Genomic DNA, 21,311 nt, shown 5'->3' on the forward strand with positions numbered 1-21,311 from the left:
CAAGCGGCACACTAGGAAGCTATTGTTGAAATTGTTCCCGTTTGATTAATACTATTTTCTGCTGTGTATTGTATAAGCTAATGCACACATTCATTTTTGTTGAGATCAGAGGCTCTGTGTAGGATTGTTAGTAACTGTCTAACTGTACATAATTATGGCTGTTTACACTAGTAACTGTTTACCTGCATATATAATTGTCTCCACCAGTGACTGTCTAGTTGCATATATATCTGTTCCCACTAGAGGGCGCTCTAGGCGGAGCCACCTAGGTACTCCACCTTGTGGCGAGTATAAAAGCAAAGGTATACTCCCATTTCGTTCTCTCCCCCAATGTCTCTCAGTGAGAGAAGAACATGTATGTTACTGCTGCTCTTTCCATGCATGTGAATAAAGAGAAACCACGCCAGTTCAGGCTCAAGATAGAAACCATGCCTCTTGACCACATTATTGTCGCCCTATGGAATGTACATTTTAGTTGAAGAAATAACATCTTGTTTGCATTTATCTGGCTGGATTACATCATTCTCTCCCTGGAATGACTTCGTCAACGTTGCCTGGTGAGAAAAAGGGGAAGCTACAGCTGCCTCTGGGTGAGTCAGTATCACTCTGACACCAAAGAGAGTGAGCCGCCACCTGAAGCCTGAATCGGAAACAGTCTATTTATGGCAGGCAGGAGAATCCTTTCAATGTTGCTCGCATGTGTGTGTGTGTGTGTGTGTGTGTGTGTGTGTGTGTGTGTGTGTGTGTGTGTGTGTGTGTGTGTGTGTGTGTGTGTGTGTGTGTGTGTGTGTGTGTGTGTGTGTGTGTGTGTGTGTGTGTGTGTGTGTGTGTGTGTGTGTGTGTGTGTGTGTGTGTGTGTGTGTGTGTGTGTGTGTGTGTGTGTGTGTGTGTGTGTGTGTGTGTGTGTGTGTGTGTGTGTGTGTGGCGGAGTGAAGTGCAGGCTTGTCTTGCCAAGAGCGCCAGTTGTTCATGCGCCAATAATGCAGTCTGGATAATCCAGTATCATGATTATGGGAGACTGACAATTATATTCACATTTAATTTTCCCCCATTGTAGCCACCCATTGAAGATGAAGTATTACAACCAACCCATATTGTGTAGGTTCATAATCGTTGAAGGAGGTATAGATTATTTAATTATTATACTGTTATAACCAATAAAGGTAAATGTTTTAACTTAGTCTGTGAGATAATGTGTTTTATAACATAATCTTTACTAATTTCCATAGTAACAACTACAGTACCCATATGCCCCTGCAAACTTTGCCCAATCACAAGAGCCACTATCTTTGTTTTCATTGTAGCTGTAAGGGTTCACCTGTCCCAGGACCTTTCTCCCCTGTCTGTACTCCTCAAGAGCCCCCACCTTTTCACATTCTCTCCCATGGTCTCCCTCCACTCATGAACAATATTCCTCCGCCTATTCTAGGACCCTTCTCTCCTCTCTGTACTCCTCAACAACCCCCACCTTTACCCCCACCTTTGCACAGACATTTCCCATCTGTACCTCCCCCTGCTGGACATTCATCTGAACGTCCCCTTATCTCCCTCATGCATACCCTCCTGGTGCACTGGTGTATCTTTAATGTCTACATGTCTCTCTGTGCCCTTCCCCTGCTACATTGTCTCTTGTTCCCTTGTTAATTGTTATGTTTATTAGTTCCTTGTATGGTTGTTATGTTTACTCTGTCTAGTGTTCAGTCTTTTCTTGTGTGTGTTAGTTCTGTGTGCTTCCCAGTTTATTCCCCAGTGTGTTTGGCCTTGTGTTTTCCTGTAGCCCTGTGTGTTAGTTCTGCTTTCCCTCTCATGTGCGTCTCGTTTAGCTAATTGCCCTGCTGTCTCTCTAGTGTTAATTGTTCCCCCTATATCTGGTGTGTGTTCCCTTCTCTTGTTGTCGGTTCATTGTTTCGGTTCCATGTTTGATGTCCACGTCCTTGTTCATGTGCTGTTCTCCTGTGTTCCTAGTAAGTTTCCTAAGTGTCAATTTGTTTGTTCCACCATTCTTTTTTTTCGTGTAAAGTTCGTCTAGTTTGTTAGGGTTTTATTTGTAGTCAGTTGTTCTATTTTTCTTTGCCTGCCTTGCAGTGAATTTGTGTTGTGCCTTTGGACTTGCTCTCATTTATGAGATTATTCTTTGTTTAGTATTTTGCCCTCTGCCAGTCTTAGCTGAGCTATTCCTTGTTTTGTTTGCTGCTGTCTTTGAAGTAAAGACGTTCTATACTATTCACCCCTGGCTCCACGTCTCGTATTGCCTGTTGCCTCTTATCCTCGTTCTGTTCAGCAATGGGGTCCTCCGACAACATTATCCTTAACAGTAGCTATGAATAAAACATTTGAAACATGAAAACGACAACGTTTAAAAACAAACGAGTCAGGTAACCATGAGTATATAATTCCAATAGTGTATTCAGTCTGACTATTTTGGTTTTGTGACGTCATCCTCTCAGCTCTGTAGCTTTCACTCAAGACTGGTCTTCAAATGCAGAGGCATAATGGGTAGGCCTACTGTAGTAGTTACCATGGGAACAAGTAAAGATTAAATTGAATAAGTGGAACCACTTAAACCTGTTACCTTGAAAAACTCCTATGGTAAAAGAATTGGTCTGGAACCAGGCAGGTCTTAAAATGATCACGTGACTCCCCAGGTATGTTGCCGCACGAATGCACTTCAAGGTTCTTGACCTGGCATCCCATGCAATAAAGGGAATGGCTCCCTCCTACCTTCCGGTGAATGGTCACTACCTGCACACCCGCAAGACCCCTACGCTCTGCATCTTCTACTATACCTGCACACCCTCAAGACCCCTACGCTCTGCATCTTCTACCTGCACACCCTCAAGACCCCTACACTCTGCATCTTCTACCTGCACACCCGCAAGACTCCTACGCTCTGCATCTTCTACTGTACCTGCACACCCTCAAGACCCATACGCTCTGCATCTTCTACCTGCACACCTTCAAGACCCCTACGCTCTGCATCTTCTACTGTACCTGCACACCCTCAAGACCCCTACACTCTGCATCTTCTACCTGCACACCCGCAAGACTCCTACGCTCTGCATCTTCTACTGTACCTGCACACCCTCAAAACCCCTATGCTCTGCATCTTCTACCTGCACACCTTCAAGACCCCTACGCTCTGCATCTTCTACCTGCACACCTTCAAGACCCCTACGCTCTGCATCTTCTACCTGCACACCTTCAAGACCCCTACGCTCTGCATCTTCTACCTGCACACCTTCAAGACCCCTACGCTCTGCATCTTCTACCTGCACACCTTCAAGACCCCTACGCTCTGCATCTTCTACCTGCACACCTTCAAGACCCCTACGCTCTGCATCTTCTACTGTACCTGCACACCCTCAAGACCCCTACGCTCTGCATCTTCTACCTGCACACCTTCAAGACCCCTACGCTCTGCATCTTCTACCTGCACACCTTCAAGACCCCTACGCTCTGCATCTTCTACTGTACCTGCACACCCGCAAGACCCCTACGCTCTGCATCTTCTACCTGCACACCTTCAAGACCCCTACGCTCTGCATCTTCTACTGTACCTGCACACCCGCAAGACCCCTACGCTCTGCATCTTCTACCTGCACACCCTCAAGACCCCTACGCTCTGCATCTTCTACTGTACCTGCACACCCGCAAGACCCCTACGCTCTGCATCTTCTACCTGCACACCTTCAAGACCCCTACGCTCTGCATCCTCTGGCCGTCTGAGACACACTCCTCTTCGGGCTCCTGGGGGCTCATTGAAATGAAGCAGGCTATTCTCTCTCAAGTTTTCAATCAATAACTATATACAAATAAATAAAAACCTATTGTGTTTACGTACTATGCTACTATGTCTTTACTACTATCTACTATGCTATTATGTCTATAGTACTATGCACTCAAGTTCTGCACTACTAGACGAACGATACTACTTACCCTTAACTGCCAGAGGTGAACCCCTTCTGCTGACTTGTACACAATTTGTAAGTCGCTTTTCAGCAAAGTTCAGTGATTAAATGTGAACGGACTCATGAGCCTGGATCAGTAGCACCCCTCATCTTGGACACTATGCCTACAACATGCATACAGTACATGGAACATTCCTGGAACTAGAATAGCTAGAACTATAGTTTTCACATACACTACCACTCCACGGTTTGCTAAACTAGCTGAATCAATACATGGATTGACTGCATGTGTGTGTGTGGGGGGGGGGGGGGGTACTTTTATCTATAGATAACATTATGTAAAGTAATTTTTTTGTATAATACACCCACAGAGCTTTTAGAAAGCTGCAGAATACCCCCCCCCCCCCCCCCCCCCCCCCCCAAATGTATTTAATTAATTGATTTGTGGGTCCAAAATGAATGTTGTTGTTTAAATGTTGTGTGCGTGTATCCCCTCCCTAATTCCCATTTCCCCACGTGGAATGCACCTGATTGGATAAATGACATGCTGGTGCTCTAGTCCGACATCTAGTGGCTGAATTATATCTATAGCACCTTTTAAAGTACTGTTAGTTTTTTTTGTGTGTTTTTATTAGTGTCCCCAGTATGATTCAAACCCCTAAACCCGCTAGTGGTAGTGTTTCTGCTTCTGTGCCCATAACTTTGATAATGGCACACGACACAGCGAGCCAGACACCCGATCGTGTTCTTTTTCTTTTAATTAGCCGAAGAAAGATTCACAATGCACTAACATAACCGTCACGGTAATACAGTGTCCAGCTCAGGTTTTTTATCTTTGCACTGGGAATGTGTTCTCTGTGAAATGATCTTCAGAAAGATTGATCTCCCATTTACTGGCTGTAAGCCCGGGCTGACATTATGGCTTTGCGTGGCTGCCTCCTCAAGGACCTTGTCTCTAGACAGTTTCATTAGGGATGATACTATATAAAACCACCTGCTTTATATCGCTCTGTATCCCACACAATAGCACATAAAGGACAACAAGACAAATCCTTGGCCTGAGCACTTCCCTACCTACTTCCACTTTGAATGAAGAAGCTACTGAGCGTTATTGATGGCACAGCCACAAAAACATTGACAATTCAAACACTCGCTCTGGTCCAAATGGGGTGACAATTAACAGAAGCAAGTAAGCTATTGATCATTAATATGTAAGTCTCTCAGTGTTTCTCAGTCAGATCTATCGTGAACACGTGGCTGTAAGAGCTTAGAACAGAGAGCCTTAATGAATAGGCCCATCTATTGATCAGTTGTGGTATTACTGAAGGGAGACATGGCCAGGGGCGTTGTTCTGGTATGGCAAGGTATGGCACTCGCCATACCTTGGCAAATAAAAATTTAAAAATAAAAAAATAAAAAGATTTTATTTTAATTTTTTACAATTTTTTATGTTGATTTAGAATTCGAATGTCAACATTATGAACGAAGCTTCGAACTATTCGGTACAGCCCTAGCATGTTTTGATATTGTCAATTTTCTCACTTTTACTAGGTGACTTTTACTGTGACTAACTGAAATATGCCCCAAAAAAAGGAAAATGGACATAGGGACGTTTTTTAATCAAAGGGCAGCAGAGACAAGTGATACAGGGACACAGGTAAGGTCTTACAATGGCTTAGTGATTATAACAGTGCAGTTCAGCATTCAGTAACCCATACTTTTTGTGAATGTGTTTTTGATACTACATTCTGTTGAACACACCTCAAAACCGTACCTAAGGAAAATTGGCTCAATTGCAAGAAAAGTAATAGACAGTTATGATATTACATTCTGCATAATTCGTATGCAAAATATTGTGGTTCCCTGCTTTAGTCTGTTGACACATTTCTATACTAAAAATGCTTGTGTAGTCCTGTGTCATACCTAAATGTCATATAACTGAATTGTATAGAAACAACTCACCAAAAGTGACTATTGCACAACTGATTTGACAAAAAAATCCATCTTCAACCCCCGAACACCCCCCCCCCCCCCCCTTCCTCCTCGCCATACCTTACTGAAAGAGAGAGAGAGAGAGAGAGAGAGAGAGAGAGAGAGAGAGAGAGAGAGATCATTAACCACAGACTCACACATTTCCTCACAAACAACAATACCTTGAGCAAATCACAGATTGGCTTCCTACCAAATCACCGTACAACAGACCACATTCTCACCCTCAGCACCCTAATCGACAACCAAATAAATAAAAATTAAAGCAAAGTATACTCCTGTTTCGTTGACTTCCAAAAAGCATTTGACTCAATTTGGCACGAGGGTCTGCTGTACAAACTGTTAGATAGTGGCATTGGAGGGAAAACCTACGACCTCATAAAGTCAATGTACACCAACAACACATGTGCTGTGAGGATTGAGGGAAAACACACAGACTTCTTCCCTCAATGCCGGGGGGTTAGACAGGGGTGCAGTTTGAGTCCAACCCTCTTCAACATATACATAAATGAACTGGCAAAAACATTGGAACAAACTGCAGCACCTGGCATCCCCCTAGCAAACACAGAAGTCAAATGCCTACTGTTTGCAGATGACCTGGTGCTGCTGTCCCCAACAAAAGAAGGGCTACAGCAGCACCTTGACCTTCTGCACAAATTCTCCCAGACATGGGCACTGACAGTAAACCTAAACAAAACTAAAATTATGATATTCCAAAAAAGGCCCAGCCTACAACAACAAAAACACAAATTCCTCCTAGACACAATTTCCCTAGAACACACAAAAAACTACACATATCTCGGCCTAAACATCAGTGCTACAGGGAACTTCAATCAAGCTGTGAACGACCTGAGAGACAAAGCAAGAAGGGCTTTTTATGCCATAAAAAGGAACATCATATTAGACATTCCAGTCAAAATCTGGCTCAAAATATTAGACTCCGTCATAGAACCGATTTCCCTATATGGTTGTGAAGTCTGGGGCCCACTTGCAAACCAAGACTTCACCAAATGGGACAAACACCCAATTGAGACTCTGCATGCAGAATTTTGCAAATCCATTCTCCGCACCCAACGGAAAACGCCAAATAATGCATGCAGAGCAGAACTAGGAAGATACCCACTAATCATAAAAATTCAAAAAAGAGCATTCAAATTCCACAACCACCTAAAAGAAAGCGACCCAGACACACTCCACAACATAGCCCTCACCCACAGAGAGACCCTCGATAGATGCCCACTCAGCCAGATGGTTCTGGGACTCTGCTCACAAACACAAGCAGAACCACCAGACAGTAACCACACTGGACTAAATCAAATGATAAGAAAACAAAAAGACACATTGGAAAGAAACAACCCAAAACCAGAGCAAATTGAAATGCTATTTGGCCCTAAACAGAGAGTACACAGTGGCAGAATACCTGAGCACTGTGACTGACCCAAAACTAAGAAGATCCTTGACTAGGTACAGACTCAGCGAGCACAGCCTAGCCATTGAGAAAGGCCGCCATAGGCAGACCTGGCTCCCAAGAGAAGACAGACTATGCACCCACTGCACACAAGATGAGGTGGAAACCGAGCTCCACTTCTTAACAACTTGCCCACTATACCAAGACATCAGAGACATATACTTCCCACAAATTGCAAACACCCAAAGAGACTTTGAAAACATGGACAATAACTCAAAACTCCCATACCTACTGGGAGAAATACAAGAATGTGCAAACACAGCAGCAAGATTTGTGAGCTGCTGTGACAAGAAAAGGACATCCAGCGGAATGCAACCACCATAAAGACTGTACAAGAAATTCCGTCTGTAATGTACTGATTTATTTTGTTTTCTCTGTTTGATTGTTTTGTTTTGTTTGGCTTTGGCAATGTAAACGTATGTTTCCCATGTCAATAAAGCCCATTTGAATTGAATTGAATTGAATTGAATTGAGAGAGAGAGAGAGAGAGGAGAGATGCGTCCCCGACACACACGCAATCAAGTTTGTGTGTGTCCCCGACGAGGGAGAGAGATGGCGCACACACATTTACACACACTTCTGCAGTCCCTCCCGCCGTCCCTCTCTCTCTATCTCTCTCTTCCTCTCTCTCCTCGCTCGTTCTCTGCCTGTCAAACCCCGTTTGAGGAAGTGTCGGGTTACACTGCACTACAACCATAGAGGGGGCGTTACTGCAGATCAGTGCTATATTAACGTCAGCAAAACCGTCAAATCAGAACAGCTTAGTTGAGTGAGGGAGGATCTCGTGAACTCGAGACTAGACTGATGAGTCAATATGGTAATTAGAGACACAGACCCATTGATACTAACCTGTATTACTATAAAACCATGCTAAACACAGAAAAAGCCATTTATAATGCATGTCCCCGAAGCAGCTCTTCAGCCCTGCGTTCTACAGCCTGTGATAACTCCTCTTGGGAGTCGCGCTGTTCTATGTAAACTCTGCGAGTAACGTGTCCAATAAATGCGTCTTTAACATGCTTTATATCCTCGCCATTACTATATGCCCGTCGCGGTTAAAAACCTTTTTAACTAACGTTAGCTGCTAACTAAGTTAAGCTATACGTTACAAGCTAAAAAGAAAATAGCCCTTCTACTGATGGGATCAGAGTCGGAGTCGGATGACGACACACCAGTACGCAATGCTGTGGAGAGGTACAAGGTAGAGCCAAGTGCCAGCTTGGATCAGTGTCCACTGAAGTGGTGGTCAGACCACACTGCTGTCTATGGTAAGCTGGCCCACATGGCCCTGAACTACTTGGGGACCCCTGCCTCAACTGTCCCATGCGAGAGACTGTTCTCTTTATCAGGCCATATTGTACAGAAGAAGAGAGCTAGTTTGTGACCAGCCAATGTGAACAAACTGGTTTGCCTGAGTGACTGGTGGAAGAAGGAGAAGTAGAGATTGGACTGATTGAGTCAAGCCATGTCACATAGCTACTGAGTGACTGTACTGGTAACATTATTTGTGTTCTGATCTGTAATGCATTTTGGAAACGGGAGATGGGCTCATGGTGTAATGGGCCACCTGGCCTGAGAAACGTAAGGAAAAGAAAACGTAAGGACTTACTTCTGGTCATTATTTGGGTAGAACACACATATTTTGAATGCCTTCGGCAGACTTCAAATGAGCCATTTTAATCTAGATTAATCTAGAGTGTGTGTAATCTAGAGAGTGTGTGTGTGTGTGTGTGTGTGTGTGTGTGTGTGTGTGTGTGTGTGTGTGTGTGTGTGTGTGTGTGTGTGTGTGTGTGTGTGTGTGTGTGTGTGTGTGTGTGTGTGTGTGTGTGTGTGTGTGTGTGTGTGTGTGTGTGTGTGTGTGTGTGTGTGTGTGTGTGTGTGTGTGTGTGTGTGTGTGTGTGTGTGTGTGTGTGTGTGTGTGTGTGTGTGTGTGTGTGTGTGTGTGTGTGTGTGTGTGTGTGTGTGTGTGTGTGTGTGTGTGTGTGTGTGTGTGTGTGTGTGTGTGTGTGCGTGAGTGGATCTGTCCGCAGCAGATCTCGCAAGCTACAAGGCTGTTTGGTCTAATATGTTTTGTGCACAATTATGACTATATGAACAAGGACCTCTTGTGGTTTTGGTGATGCAAGACCTTTTCAGACAATACCTGTTCTTAAGCCAATCGAGAGCTAACTCGGGAGATAACCACTGCACCTGTTTAGGATTACTTTTTTTTATCTCCACCAGGTGGCAGCGTAATACAGCGTAATGCTTGAGTGAGCAGCACACTTCAACTGCAGTGCTGTGCAGCTATTAGATACCAAAGGGTAATTCCTTGAATTGGACATTTAAATGGTTGCTATAGACGAAACATTAATCAGGACAGAGTATGAAGGAGGAAAAACATGTGTGTGAAAGACATGTGTGGATATATGTCAGGAGATGAGGCTCCAGAACAAGCGTGTGGCAAGCTAGCTAACGTTACCATTAACATGCAACATCTGAAATTAATTTAAGTACTCTCTCTTCCTCCTCTCTCTCTTTCTCTCTCCCGCTTTCTCACTCTTTCACTCACTGGCTTTCACAGTAGCGGCTAACATTATTTAGGCTAACACATCTCTCACTCTCTCGGTTTCTTTCACAGTAGTAGCTAACGTCTTTTATGTTATGGTCAGCCGACCTCACTGGTTATACTTCTACAGCCGCATCTCAATGGCTAATTATGTCCACCAGGTGGCAGGTCGCATGTGTCTGTGTCCATTGAAATAGATATTCAGTATAAAGTAAAACCTTTTGAACACAAGAGGGCGATACTACACAGGTTCAGAGCCGCTCTCTGGCCGTGTTTATAACATGGACATGCCATAGTAATGGTAAATGGCTGCATTTATATAGCACTTTTATCCAAAGTGCTTTACAATTTGTTCCTCACATTTTACCCATTCACTCACACATTCACACACCGACGGTGGAGGCAACCATGCAAGGTGCCAAACTGCTTTCAAGTGTCTTGCTCAACGACACTTCGACACGCTGCCCGGGAGAAGCGGGAATCGAACCGGGAACCTCCAGATTACCAGAAGACTGCTCTACCTCCCGAGCCACTGTTGCCCCATAGTGAACCTATTGTCATTGATATAGCTATGCAATAAACATTCATGAATCATTTCCATCATTGTCCATTGAAATAAACCCTGCCAACTTTCATACCTCATGAACCATTTGTTGAGACTGATGGGAGGTGTCAATGAACTCAGTACTGATTACTACATTCATTGGTCTAGGTTAACCACGCCCCCATGCTTAAGTGTGTAATAGTGTGAGAGTGTAATGGTGTGTAATGTGTAATAGTGTAATGTGTGTATAATTATGTAACCTAAGAGCGTTTACCTATCCCCTAACTGACTAACACACACACACACACCGATGAAATGTCTCTCTGCACTTGACCCATCCCGTCGTCCTTCCCCCCAAGGGCAGCCGGGAGCAGACAGGGGCAGCGGCGTGGCCCGCGCCCGGGAACCAATCCAAGTGCTCCTGTCTTCGTCAGGGATGCAGACAGCGTTAGCAATCTGTTCTATATGTTTTTCCATTGGGTTTATCTTATCGGGAAGGGAAACCCTTGCGAGCACGGGGAGAACATGCAAACTCCACACCAAAGCCTGGGAGATACCCCACATGGGTACCTGGCAACACAGCAACCTGGTCCCCAAGCGTGAATCGAACCAAGGACCTTCTAGCTGTTAGGCGACAGTGTTAACCACTACTCCACCGTGCCCCTCATCATGGATGACCCTCAGTACCCCTCATCATGGATGACTTTCAGTACCCCTCATCATGGATGACCCTCAGTGCCCCTCATCATGGATGAGCCCTTAGTGCCCCTCATCATTGTTTAGTCACATTATTTACATTTACATTTACATTTACATTTAGTCATTTAGCTGACGCTTTTATCCAAAGCGACTTACAAGTTCTGTACCACAAGTTATCAGGAAGGGCACAACTCTATCAGCTGAGTAACAATGTTCATCAAAGTGTTGAGTGCTACAGTGTAGGTTAGTTTATTAGGACAAGTGCATGACAGTAAGGTTAGTTAGGGTTAGATTTATTTATTTTTTTTTCTTTTTAATTACTATTTAATTACTATTAACTGTTAATTGTATTAATCTGAACCGTAGTAGAGTACAGGGGAGCGTTCTCCTAACCCTCCAGGGCCGAAGTGCCGGTCATGTAACGTGCTTGTTACAGCTAGCCGGACTTCGGGGTAATTCCCTCTGTAAGGTGGTGACAGTAAACCAGGAAACCGTTTTCTCAAGGACTGGGCATTTATTTCCATTTGCAGGGTTGACAACAGCTCTCTATTCTTAATTTGCACACAAATTAAATGCTACCTTTTTCTACCGTCCCTGTGTACACTCTGACTATATGACTATTCGCTGCTTGCATAAACCACCTATATATCCCACAACGCATTACTCTGAGCAGGAAACACCCTAATCTTACAACACTACCCCCACTCTATACAATGTGGTAATCTTTATTGTTATGACCACATTGCCTAGCAGAGTTCAGTGATGTGAATGCAATTGAATGGAAACTGTCAAGTTGATCAACAGATTTTGACTGTAAGAATATGTAAGGACATAATATTGTTGTTTTTTAAGTAACTAAAAAGTTACTTTTCACAGTAATGCATAACTTTTTTGTGTAAGTAATCAGTAAAGTAACTGAGTTACTTTTTAAATGAAGTAACTAGTAATGGTAACTAGTTACTATTTTTCAGTAACTAGCACAACACTGGGCATACCGCATGGTGGAGATGTGCCCTCTACTGAGGGCACTCATCTAGTTTGTGAATGGAATTCATCGACAATAACTTAATATGTTTCAGGGACAGAAAACACAGTCATTCCACAAATAATAAATTGTCACTTTAGACAATTGCGTTGGAGGGGGAAAGAAGTTGACACTTTCACGAAGGAAAAAGGATGTCGGGGGTGGATCTCGACTGCCATGCTCAACAACAACGCTTATCAAAACACCACACGCTCTATGCAGAGCCCAGAGGAACGCGTGTCCAGGAAGCCGCTGTGCTCTCTGTGTTCATTATTGAACCGATTGAACGGGAAGTCGGCCCTCTTGTGCAGTTCAGTGATTAGATTAACCTCCCGGCCCTGGAGGAGGCCTATGTAAACAGCCCGAGCAGATGTCCTTCAGGAGATAGAGCCCTGCTGTCTCGACGCATGTCGCCTTCTGCTGCATGGCCAAAGAGATGTTATCTCAGTAAAATATGCAGATCTCCATCCGTGATAGAAAGCTTCTCTGCAGAAACATATAGGAATGGTGTTTTCACGAGTCCCATGCTGTCATACACAGCGTGCTGTTGTATATCTCGTAGCACCAGCCACATAACCAGATTATGTGGAATTGAAGGCATGAAACCACTCAATTTCTATTAAAATGTGCACGTTGTGGATTTCTCAACCTGAAATTAGATGTCAGAAATAGTCAAGAGAACAAACATCTCATGCTCTGGCAGTGGTGTAGTGGTAAAATAAAAGTGGTGTAGTGGTAAAATAAAAGTGGTGTAGTGTAAAGCTGTGTAAATCCTTAAATCGAATTGAAGATCATCACAATTAAACATGATTACTGATTGATTTGATAACATCATAATGAAAAATTTTGTTTCACGTTTTACCTTGTTTCTTGACCAAAGGTCACCTTTCTGTCATCTTCTACAAGTTACCAAAGACGTTTCAAAATGACTGGAGAACATGAGCTGAAACTACTGTTTTGGCTTGGGGGACAGAGGGACAGAGCGCACCACTTTAAAGGAAGGGTGCGCTGCATTTACAACACAAGACCAAAGGAGAGCAACACGGCCTGCGGCACAATAATAATTTTATCTCGATTATCATTGTTTTCATTATCGTGGGAAGCCAAAACTCAATTAATCGAGCAGCCCTACTACTTCCTATAATGTATGCTATGAATTTCAGTCGGAAAGATTTATATGAGCTTAAAAATGGTCATCTCTAATTCACAAATAAAACCATGGGTTCAGGTGGATTATACCCTCCCCATACCTCCCTGCCCTACAGAATATCCAAGAGAATAATCATAAATAATTTAGTGTGACAGTCCGCAGACAAAGATGCAAACACATAGACATAAAGTACCATTTTATCAGATCTACAGTACTAAATGGACAGATCTGTTTGCGATACTGTCCCACAGATCAAATGGTGGCTGATGTATTTACCAAACCAGCAACTAAGGACAAACTAAATAGGTTCACAAAGGTTATGTTTGGGAGAGAAACCACATCAGTGTGAGTAGTGACCAAGTGGTCAACATTTTTTGTTTTTCTTGTTTATTTCAAAAGTTATAAAAGAGTGCTAGTGAAAAAACGGACTGTGTAAATAATGAAATCTAATGACTTATGTTCTTGTTTCACTCAGGAGAGGAACCATATCAATGACGGCCTTCGTTTGTTTAATGGAATGTAAAAGTGTTACAATAACTGATTGTTATTAAATTGTTTTTGTTATTATTTTTCCTTCTCCAGTTTAGATAAGTCAGTAGGATAGCAAGTGGGGGTGTTGACTATAATGAGTGTGCTCTCCCGTCATCCATTCAGAGTGATTGACTGATTGACACCAGCTGAGTGATGGACTCATTAATACCAGCTGAGTGTGTGTATATAAGAGCGACCTTCACAAATAAAAATGTTGCTTCCTTGATACACGAATCCTGTCTCACAGCGTTTTATTCCTTCTCTCTATATACTGTATAGTCCAGGTTATGATGTCTAGCCAATACGCAATATCCGACATTCAACATAGGTGTATACGCATTCAGGTTTGCTGTGTGGAGATGCTCGATGTACCTCCCCCAGTGTTGCAGTTGAGACCACCTGAACCAAGACTGAGTCAAGACCAAGACCAGAGTGTATCAAGTCTGAGTCAAGACCAAGATTTTAAGGGGGGGGGAGAGACAGAGCTAACAAGCAGTGTTGGGGTCGTTACTCAAAGGGTAATTCAATGTACTATGTCATTACATTACTTTTGCGTTACATTGATTTAACATGGTCTTCAATGCTTTCTCACCAAAGAGTTCAATATACAGTATCTCTCCTTCAGTGGGACAGGGGTGCAGAGGTTTGTTTTGCCCCAGGTGAAGAGAGGGGACACTTTTGCGTCCTTGATGGGAATAATTGCAGTATCTATTTGAACCCATTACATATATCACTATCTCTCTCTCTCTCTCTCTCTCTCTCTCTCTCTCTCTCTCTCTCTCTCTCTCTCTCTCTCTCTCTCTCTCTCTCTCTCTCTCTCTCTCTCTCTCTCTCCACAATGTCTTCAGTGAGTATGCAGACTTGAACAAGCTGTAACATCTCGCTTTCTCTCTTTCTCTGTACAGTATACTCTCTCACCCAGATTCACTTGTAACACGCGTGAATTAGGAGGGATCTTTCGAAAGGCTCATAAGAAATGATAAGGTTTGCTACCTGTATATATCTGTCATGTTCCTTTACTGGAGAATGGATCTGTCTAAATAGACAGCCATGAAAATATCATAAAAAGGTTTTTAAATTCAGTATTGTGTGCCTTGTGTGGAATATTGGGACCATGTATAAAATGATGTAAAGGTGAATGGGAAACAATGTCTCATGAATCTGATTTACCCTTCATTCTGCTGTAAATAATGCAGCGGTAATAACATTTAATTATTTAAGTGCAGCTGTAATTAAATAACTTTAACACCACAGCCAGCCATTCACGTAGCCTATATTCCCACAATGGAAAGTCAGTGTGGAAAATGCAATCCCTCTATCACAGATAAATCATTTAGCCTTTTCACCCAGGCATGTGAAATAGCCCTGAGTCATGTGAATTAACCCCCCCCCCCCCCCCCCCATTCCTACCATGGTATAGTTGTGAGCCACGTTGAGCAGATCCACGCAGCCCTGGGCGTCCGCGAAGGAGCGTATTCCAAGGCAATTTGAGGGATGGAGCTGTTTCATGAGGAAGTTACAGCAAACCTGGATGACCTGTGGAAGCTGGAGGAGGCAGGCCGCCGCCAATAAGCTCTCAATGGTCTCCTCCTTCAGCTCAAGGACGCCTGCAATGTCAAGAGAAGCAACATGGCGTTTTACGAGACATCCGGGCATCGCTGTCATGTGCAGCTCAAGTCTTCGAGTCCTTTGGGTGAGAAAAGGCCATTAAACTCAAGGATCAGTGAAACATCATATGTTTTGCTGCTGTCGGCCAAAAAAATACCTATAGGGCCCATGAAGCACACTCCAAAGCACAAGGTAGAACTTCAAAAATACATCAGAAAACAAGGTTGTTTCTCTTCATTCCTGAATAGTCACTGTATGGAGATACGAGTGTTTTCGCCTGACAGCAGCGATCCATATAGGCTATACCATCATCCATAACATGATGGTAGATGTACATTAGTCAGTGGAATGTGATGGAAGAGGAGAATATACAGTCCAAAAATAATTGAGTGTGTACTGTACAAGAATCAGTATCAGCTCAATAACGTTATCCACGATACCACGGCACCAGTGATGAATTGCTTTATTGATCTGTTTTAATCATGCTTGCATGTCGGAAGTCCTATCCTTACAAGAGCACAGTGAATGGCTTTATGAGCACTCACCAGTGTAGGCGAAATGAACCAAGGATCTTAGGGCCTCCGGGTCGATGCCCTCCATCTTGATCTCTTCCTGCTTAGCCTCCCTCACATCATTGGTGAACATAGCGGCAAAGTAGTCCGACACCGCGCTCAGGACCAGTCTGCCATCAACAAAATGAGATGAATTACTTTAATTAAATGCTTTTTGTACAGAAGGATATTATGTCCAGGAGGGTGAGTGAGTCATGTATATTGCGTGTACTATGTTCAATTGAAGTGATTCTTGGAACAACCCTACTGTGATGTTTCATGTCTTCATATGTAGCCCATGGAAAGTGAAATATTATCGTGCCATGACAGGTAGTGTACATTATTGCAGTGTGCTTCCTGAGAAATTGCAAATGTCAGGTTTCCATTCTTATCATTCCATGCAGTCCTGTCTCCAACAATGATTTGGAGTATGTATTAGTATGATAGTATCAGATCATCTCGGGGGTACTGAGAGAGTCTGGGCCCGCTAACAGCTTCCTTTGTACATTCTGCATGACTCGATTCAATTTGTCAAATTGTACGATGAATGAAATTATCCCCATAAAAAGCGATTCCATGTTTCTAATAGCTAACAGTCAGAGTTCTAATTGTGTTTACAGCTTTGTCTGGTTCACATAACAAGTTGGGTAATGCATGAGGAAAAGGATGGATCAAACGCTGTTATGAGGAAATGAGTTTGCTTTGAAGTGAAGTTCACACAGAAGACAGTCTACTTGTCATCTGACAAACAGAAGATTACCATAATTGCACTCATTGTGTATAATATTTGTTCAAGTGTATTGCTGTCTCAGAGTACATAACAAACCATATAATTATCCTATCCTCTTTGTGGGACACTTGTCACAAAGTGAAGGATATTGCTGTTTCACTTACTGGGACAAACATGTTATACACAATCATAAGTTTACTCATAGGTTTCCTATGAGCCATGTTATACACAATCATAAGTTTACTCATAGGTTTCCTATGAGCCATGTTATACACAATCATACGTTTACTCATAGGTTTCCTATGAGCCATGTTATACACAATCATAAGTTTACTCATAGGTTTCCTATGAGCCATGTTATACACAATCATAAGTTTACTCATAGGTTTCCTATGAGCCATGTTATACACAATCATAAGTTTACTCATAGGTTTCCTATGAGCCATGTTATACACAATCATACGTTTACTCATAGGTTTCCTATGAGCCATGGTATACACAGTCATCAGTTTACTTGTAGGTTTCCTATGAGCAAACAATGCCATATTCATATCAACCCTCTTCAGTTTCATTAAGGGGCAGTTGCCCAAAATGTTGACGTTGTCTTGATGTAATTGATCAGAATGTTGTTCTGTGTCTCTAACCGGTGTTATTACTTCCACGCAAGCCACACAGATGCAACGGTGGGGGCAGTGGTATAAAGGTTTGAAAATCTAGCTTGTGACCGGAAGGTCTCCCGTTTGATCCCCCATGTGCCCCTAACCCCCCCAAGGCACAATGCCCAGCTGCTCCTGTGGAGCTGTTCAGTGGCCAACAAGACTGTGGTACTGGACAGTTCAGAATGGGTGAGTGTGTGTATGGAAAAGTGTCAGTATGAAGCAGGGCGCTCCTAAAGAAAAACATGTGTGTAGAGAACCTACCCTGGGTAAATTAAGGGTTAAAAAACGAAAGAAAGATGCAGAACCTGTGAACCTGGATCTTATGAGGGTAAATATTGTGTGTCGTGTTGATTTCCAAGAGAAACAGAATGTTGAGGCAGGACTTTGTGAGGGACTTATAGAAGGAAGCACAGCATTTGAGCATTATGTGCTTAAATGTCTTTGCTCAATGAGAGCCTCCCACTGGGTCTGATCCTTCACTAGGAATGCTGCTTCTCCCCATGTTTTATTGATCGTTTTGAGATCCTTGATTTTATCATGAAAAAGATAATAGCAACTTGAGAGAGTGACATCTTCTCTACATTGTTGAGGATAGGAGGGGCATATGAGGTCATTTTCAATTATATTTGATTAGATGAAAGTTTTAGGCCCATGCTTCCAAGTGCAGGTTGGGTCAGTGACAAAGTGATAATATTTTCCAGAAATGTGATATTTATATAAAAACAGGCTGCAAGAATGCATTCATATTGTACATAGCTGTAGAGTATGTGCAGGGACATAAAATAAAACAAACTAAAAGTATTTTAAATGTTAAATGTTTATTTACCCCACCTAATTAATTATGCCATTTGATACTATTTGATTAGATGGATGTCATCAAACAAATAGATCAATTTTTCTTTTGTACTTCTGAGATTACTTGTCGATTTTCCTTAAGACTGTTGAAAAGTCCCCATGCATGTTAATTACAATGCAATGATCCCTGTGTGCACATCGAATCCAATGCAAACCGACGTCCAGAAGCTTGTATTGATGTCTTAATTAACCTAATCCACATGAGCTTTCCCTATGCACAGCTAATGCAAATGCAGGTGTAATTAATCAAAATCAAAGTGCACATGCGGACCAAAACCAAAACCAACCTATGGGCAGGTATCTTGTGTTCCCCCGCTATCAACAGGACATCACACAACTGCTTATGCTGGAGGTAGGTCTCCATCTTGCGGAAGGTCAATTCCGCATGGTTTGTGGCCTGGAAAAACTCATCGGAGCAGTTGGTGGTCATCCTGGAGAAGTTGGCAAGTGCTAACCTGTGGTGGAAGAGAAGAAGAGGAGATTTAGGAGGATTTCAATCTAAAATGTATAACATTTCCAATTGGAGTTTGGTGTCCTGTGCATAGCTGCCAGTGTAACACATTTTAGCAGTAAGGAAATACAGGGAAACAGTGTCCACAAAAAGGTTTGCTACATATTATGTATCCACGAAGATGTTGTTTGTTTTGAGAATTTCTCGCTCATGCCTCGTAATGTACAGTATTGCAGCGGACGGCCACTTTGGATAAGCGTACCGAATTATTACCGATACAAACATTACAAAAACATGTGTAAAACAAAAACATTTTGTGGGATTGTTATCAACTTTGGACCTGTACTAGATAAGACTTCAGGCTATGGAAACAGTGTGTTTTCCAGCTCCTACCTCTCAGCTGGAACTCAAAAACAGGCATCTGTTTACAAGTAAACAAAGACGTGAGTAAACAAAACTGTGTGTTCAAACCTATGTAACTCTATTACATTAGCATCAGGGTGATTCTTCCTGTTATGGAAGTAAGTTCAGAATGTTACCTTTCAAAGGAGACCAGACTCAGGCATGTGCTATAAGTGGCTCAAGAATAAATAGCTAATTACTTTGGGTATGCAATCGACAAGCGTTTTATGCAAAACTAGCCCCATTCTTGCCCGATGGATAAGGGGTTAAAAGAAACCCAATGTTAAGTGCCCAATATTTCAAATAAAAAAAAAATTATAAAAACAGATTACAATCTCTGAAATGTCACAGCAAGGGTCTTAAAAGGATTAAAACTGAAAGAAAGAATATTATAATGACAATATGAATACATTAAAATAGTAATATTATACTTCTATACTAACAATCATATTGTCAGAGAAGCTGTATCTTTCACATTTGAAAAAATATGTTATTTTGAAATGAAACTCAATGTGAGCAGACAACAGGAGAGCCTCACACACTACAGACTACTACATTAACATACAGCCTGAACTAAGTGAGCAATAGCTCACTTCCTGCTTTCAACACGATTCAGCAATAACACCAGACACTGTAGGTGAAAATGAAGATGGAAATGATTAATTAACTTATTCCTTTTTTATTTATGTTTTACTTTTCATCCACATTACAGGAGGCTTGCAGTAAGAAGGTAAGCTGTGCCCAATGTGATAAGCGGCACATTCTTGATGACACAAAACAGCGCATTTGCATCCTTCTCCTCCAGTCTAAGCTGAAATTAAAATGGTTACGGACTAAACTCCATACATAAGTGGATAAATAAACACTGCAGTCCAAAGGGAGAGGCAGCCCTGCAATCTGGGCAACACAAGCTTTCCACACACAATCTGTGTGTGTGTGTGTGTGTGTGTGTGTGTGTGTGTGTGTGTGTGTGTGTGTGTGTGTGTGTGTGTGTGTGTGTGTGTGTGTGTGTGTGTGTGTGTGTGTGTGTGCGCGCGCGTGCGTGTGTGCGTGCGTGTGTGTGTGTGTGTGTGTGTGTGCGTGCGTGCGTGCGTGTGTGTGTACTAGTCCCTGTCCCCACGAGGCTGTTAGATTACATGCTGTTTTACAGCCATCCGAATAATCCCTTAGACTCGTGGCAAAATAATGCGGGCCAGTCACTTTGGTGTCCTTCACACAGTAAATCCACTCGTTGACATTTAGAGTTGTTTGTTACACTACATAAACAGACCCAGGCTCTCTCTCTCTCTCCCTCTCTCTCATTGCTCATTGTGACGCCTCTTCCACCCTGCGAAAATGCATAGTTATCAAGGGAGAGCTTACTGTATGGGTAAAGTTTAAAACCTGACACCATATTATTCAATACAGTATGGCTTTATGTTGTCAGCCGCATCGCATGCCAGCGATGTTTAAGACTGTCATCAGCTGGGGTTATAGCTATAATGCCAACTCCAAATGAACTGGAAAGACAACTTGTTGTGGCAGGGCAGTGTATTGATACTGAAATCAACATTGCTCTGGTACACTGGTATTTTTCTGTTTCTTTCTGGCTTAAACATCTAGCAGGGACTACAACTGAAAACTAGCAACCCTGCTAATGTTGGCATATTTACAGTAAATAAACTGAGTAAACTAAACTAAACTAAACACCAGTGAGCGATTCAGACCATCACACTGGAAGGAAGGACGGCGTTGTGACATTTATTGACGTCCTGATTAACACACGATCATAACGTTTTTAGCCGAATGCATGCTTTCCTACTCTTTGATTACCTAAATAAATGACATTTCCCCTCAGGGGATTGTTTAAATAGCACTCTGTTCACTGCCATGCCCTCTAATATAGTCTTCATTGGGATGCTTTATGCTAAATACAAGAATAATTTATTGCCCTGTCGCCATAATTCCCAACTGACTCTGGGTGTCCTGGAGAGGAACACCAAACGAGACTGAATAAGCAATGGGGCTGTAAAACTAAGATGCATTACCTTTCTATCAGCTCCGGGGCATGCTGTAAGGATTTTTCATGCCTACCAATCTCACAGACACTAATTGCTTTGGTATCACATTCTGGGGAGCTGTAAATTACTTTGAGGTGTTTATTTTCTTTTTCAGGAGGGGTTGTTTCGTCAGAAGGTGTCCAGCTATTTACCAA

General features: G+C 42.6%; 1 protein-coding gene across 2 annotated transcripts in view; it reads right to left on the bottom strand.

The window, feature by feature from the left end:
- The window catches only part of klhl4 (kelch-like family member 4), a gene marked incomplete at its 5' end in the record, with an annotated part of 131,448 nt that overhangs the window by 67,491 nt on the left and 42,646 nt on the right, over positions 1-21,311 (bottom strand). For both annotated transcript variants that reach the window (XM_084331619.1, XM_084331618.1), the window contains 3 exons: positions 15,272-15,468; positions 16,015-16,151; positions 18,552-18,719. In XM_084331619.1, coding sequence (XP_084187745.1) covers positions 15,272-15,468; positions 16,015-16,151; positions 18,552-18,694 — 477 coding nt within the window. The remainder of the gene's footprint in view (positions 1-15,271; positions 15,469-16,014; positions 16,152-18,551; positions 18,720-21,311) is intronic.

The sequence above is a fragment of the Notolepis coatsorum genome (assembly GCF_963971535.1).
Source record: "Notolepis coatsorum genome assembly, chromosome: 16".
Classification (NCBI taxonomy): Eukaryota; Metazoa; Chordata; class Actinopteri; order Aulopiformes; family Paralepididae; genus Notolepis; species Notolepis coatsorum.